Below are 3140 nucleotides of genomic sequence, written 5' to 3' on the forward strand. Positions count from 1 at the left end.
TTTTTTCGTTTTTTAGGCTATTTTGTGTTCAGCTACATGCTAGCTCTTTTGGCTAACTTAAGCTTTTTTTATGTTTTTTTCAGGCCATTTTGGAGTTTAGCTAATATTTCAGATACATGCTAGCTGTTTTGGCTAACCTAGGGTTTTTTTAGGCTAATTTGGCCTTTAACTAATATTTTAGCTGGCTATCAACTTCTTCAGCTATTGTCACCAGCATCTTTTGCAACCAAATTCAACTTACATTCTATCTACAATAATGCTAATGTGAATATATCTAGTTCTTAGTTAGTTTAAAGCTAATTATGATTAAGATGTGTGTTTTACATCCACTTTGTGTATGAGGCGATTAGTCGACTAATCGCAAAAAATATTCGGTGATTAGTTGACTATTAAAATAATCGTTTGTGGCAGCACTAATGTCCAGAACGCCGTTCTAGCCCGTTCAAAGCACCATCTTATTGTGTTACAGACAGACGTAGAAAACGTCCTTATGCTCCGCCCAGTGCTTTAAACGTAAAATCAACAGTTCTGATAATAGATGTGATCATCATGTCACTCATTTATCTGACGTGTGCATGATGGGGGATTGATAAAACACGCAAGGACTTTAGCGTCAGGAGTTTATTTTACTATTATAAGATCATCTCATTGCGACAAAACTTCAATGCATGGACAAACTGTAACCAACAAATGAATTATTGATGCTCAATAAGAAACAAATCAGAATAGTTTGAAGCTCCATGCAAAAGCTTCAGGAGAAACATTTGAACACAAAAACATTTTTTACTAAACAGAAGAACTCAAACTCATGACTGAGCGGGACCACTGCTTTAGGGCATTCTGAGTCGATGACCGCTCAACAGATACCACAGTCAGCATCATTACACACATCATTACACGGGTGTGAGGAGATTAGAGATTTTCAAATAAAATAAAGACATGTAACCTGGTAGCTTCTGTGATTGATCATTCTAAATCAGTTCTCCAAATCACAGATAAATTTGGAGGTTCTCATCAAAAACGCTTCACACACTAAATACCAATGTTTCTTCATTCAAACATTGGGATTTTTGTAAAGGAGGAAGACTGTATTTTAAGTAAAGCTCAAATCTGTAAATAATCATTTAATATAATGTGTATTCCATGGGTTCATCTTGAGTGTGTTTCACAGTGTAGGGAGAGAGTGTTTTATTGCAATGATGAGTTTGGCATGAATGAACAAAACACTTCAATGACCCCACAGACTTTTCTGAATTGTATTGCTGTCATGCGGTTGAGGCAGCTCTTGTGCTTGAGTCACGTTCTTTAGAGGTACTCTGGCTTCAGCTCTCCACCAGATGTCACCACCATTAAAGTCTTGAAGCTTTGAATCTTTTTTTGACTCAACTGTTAGGAAAGCCTGTGTGCTTCGTGAGGCTTCACCTGCCCACCACCATCCAGGAGTCAGAGGATTCGGAGCTGAAGCAGAACAAGCAGAGGATCTGACAGAGCAGGTTGACAGGGCTGTTTACATAGAGGATAGCGATGCTGTTGGTTGTTGCTTTGGTTCAAACTGAACATATAGGAAATGGTTCAACAGGAAGTCCTGAGGTCAAAAGAACAGCCACACCCACAACATTTTTATGTTACTGCTCTATTTTCTTTCATGAAAACTATTGGATGGACAGTAAATCAGCTTGATCAAAACTCCAACCACATTATTAGGGCCATGGTTGTTTGATTGGGATTGGGTGGATTCACGAGTGGACCCACAAAGTCTTCTTGTGTGTTTTAGGCTTCTGAACTTGTGACCTTGAATCTGTCGGAATACTCGAGCCATATGCAAAGTATAAAACTGTACTTGGAGGAACAAATGGAGGTAAGTTTGTTTCTGTTTCCTTGAAGCAAACCTGTGCAAAATTCATTTAGCTTTCAGAAGCCTTTTTTGTGCTAAATACCTTTTAAATGCCTTTTCAACATACCGGATCCAGCCTCACTTTGACACGTGATGTAAACAAAGGGATGATGGGAAACAGTTCTGCCCACACCTCAAAGGTGAAGTTCTGATGAATGGGTAGAAGTCAAATTGCAGGTTTTCTTTTAACTATTAAACGTTTAATAAAGTACACTAATCGACATCCAGAAGAATCCCAAGATTAGACGTGTAGATGTCGATGTGTGGCCGACCTCTCTGTGCGGTGATCTGTGGGGACAGTATTTGGACTGAGGGAAGACGGAGGAAGAGGGTGACATTAGGGACGGGGGCGTGGGAACCAGAAAGGAGTGAAGACTTTAGAGAATGATAAAACACATAGATGGGGGTTAGATTATAAATAAAAACAGGCAAAAAATTGTTCACAGTTTATAATTGTTACCTTAACAGGTAAGTGTTTGCAAAGCCCCATCTATGAGGAGGGGGCCAGCTTCCAGACTGACCCTCATTGTTTTCCCCGGCCCCTCCAAACGTTTTCATATCCATAACGCCTCGTTTCTGTGCTGTCTTTTGCAGAGCGTCTTCAGAGACAAGATTCGCTTCAACAACCGTTTTCCCGGCTCTGACATCCTGCCAAATACAACTAACATGTCCATCTTGGGCCCAACGTTACAAGGTTATGCTGTGTTTGAACTTCCAGTCCAAGCGTTTCCTCAGACGGTTCATGACCTTCACACCCAGCAGAGCCTGTAAATGATTCCTGTCTCTTCCTGCTCCAGGCTGGAGGGTGTTATCCACCTGCAGGAGACTTCTAGCCAGCGTTGGTGCTGCCTGCCACTCAGCAAGTGGAAACAGGTGCCAAATTCTCCTTTTGAGCATTCCGATCCGGCCCTGACGTTTGCAGTTTCAGAGCTGTCTTGTCCTCCAGGCCTTCCTACATCCTGCTGAGCTGCGGCGTCCCCTCAGAAGTGGCGGTGAACGCGCTGAGGGTGAGCGTGGGCAGAGGAACCACCAAATCTGAGGTTGATGCTGTGGTGGAGGACCTGAGGGAGACCGTGCAGCTGCTGGAAGATATGAACTGATGGCTTTGGGGGGTTCAAGGTTTTTCAAGATGCCATAAAATGTACAAGATATTTATTAAAGAAAATCTTGGCTGGAGAACTCTGATGTGATATTTGGGAAACATAGAGCTTCTGTATTATAACGTCTAATTAGTTAATTGGAACCT

The 3140-nt window shown here is 41.6% G+C and overlaps 1 protein-coding gene across 2 annotated transcripts in view; it reads left to right on the forward strand.

Annotated features, from left to right (window-relative positions):
* Positions 1 to 3073, forward strand: part of scly (selenocysteine lyase) — a 13454-nt gene extending 10381 nt beyond the window's left edge. For both annotated transcript variants that reach the window (XM_024258977.2, XM_024258979.2), the window contains exons 10-13: positions 1775 to 1858; positions 2489 to 2588; positions 2692 to 2767; positions 2841 to 3073. In XM_024258977.2, the coding sequence (XP_024114745.1) occupies positions 1775 to 1858; positions 2489 to 2588; positions 2692 to 2767; positions 2841 to 2994 (414 nt within the window). In that variant the 3' untranslated portion in view covers positions 2995 to 3073. The remainder of the gene's footprint in view (positions 1 to 1774; positions 1859 to 2488; positions 2589 to 2691; positions 2768 to 2840) is intronic.
* Positions 3074 to 3140: the final 67 nt, after the last annotated feature.

This window comes from Oryzias melastigma, linkage group LG4 (genome assembly GCF_002922805.2).
Source record: "Oryzias melastigma strain HK-1 linkage group LG4, ASM292280v2, whole genome shotgun sequence".
NCBI lineage: Eukaryota > Metazoa > Chordata > Actinopteri > Beloniformes > Adrianichthyidae > Oryzias > Oryzias melastigma.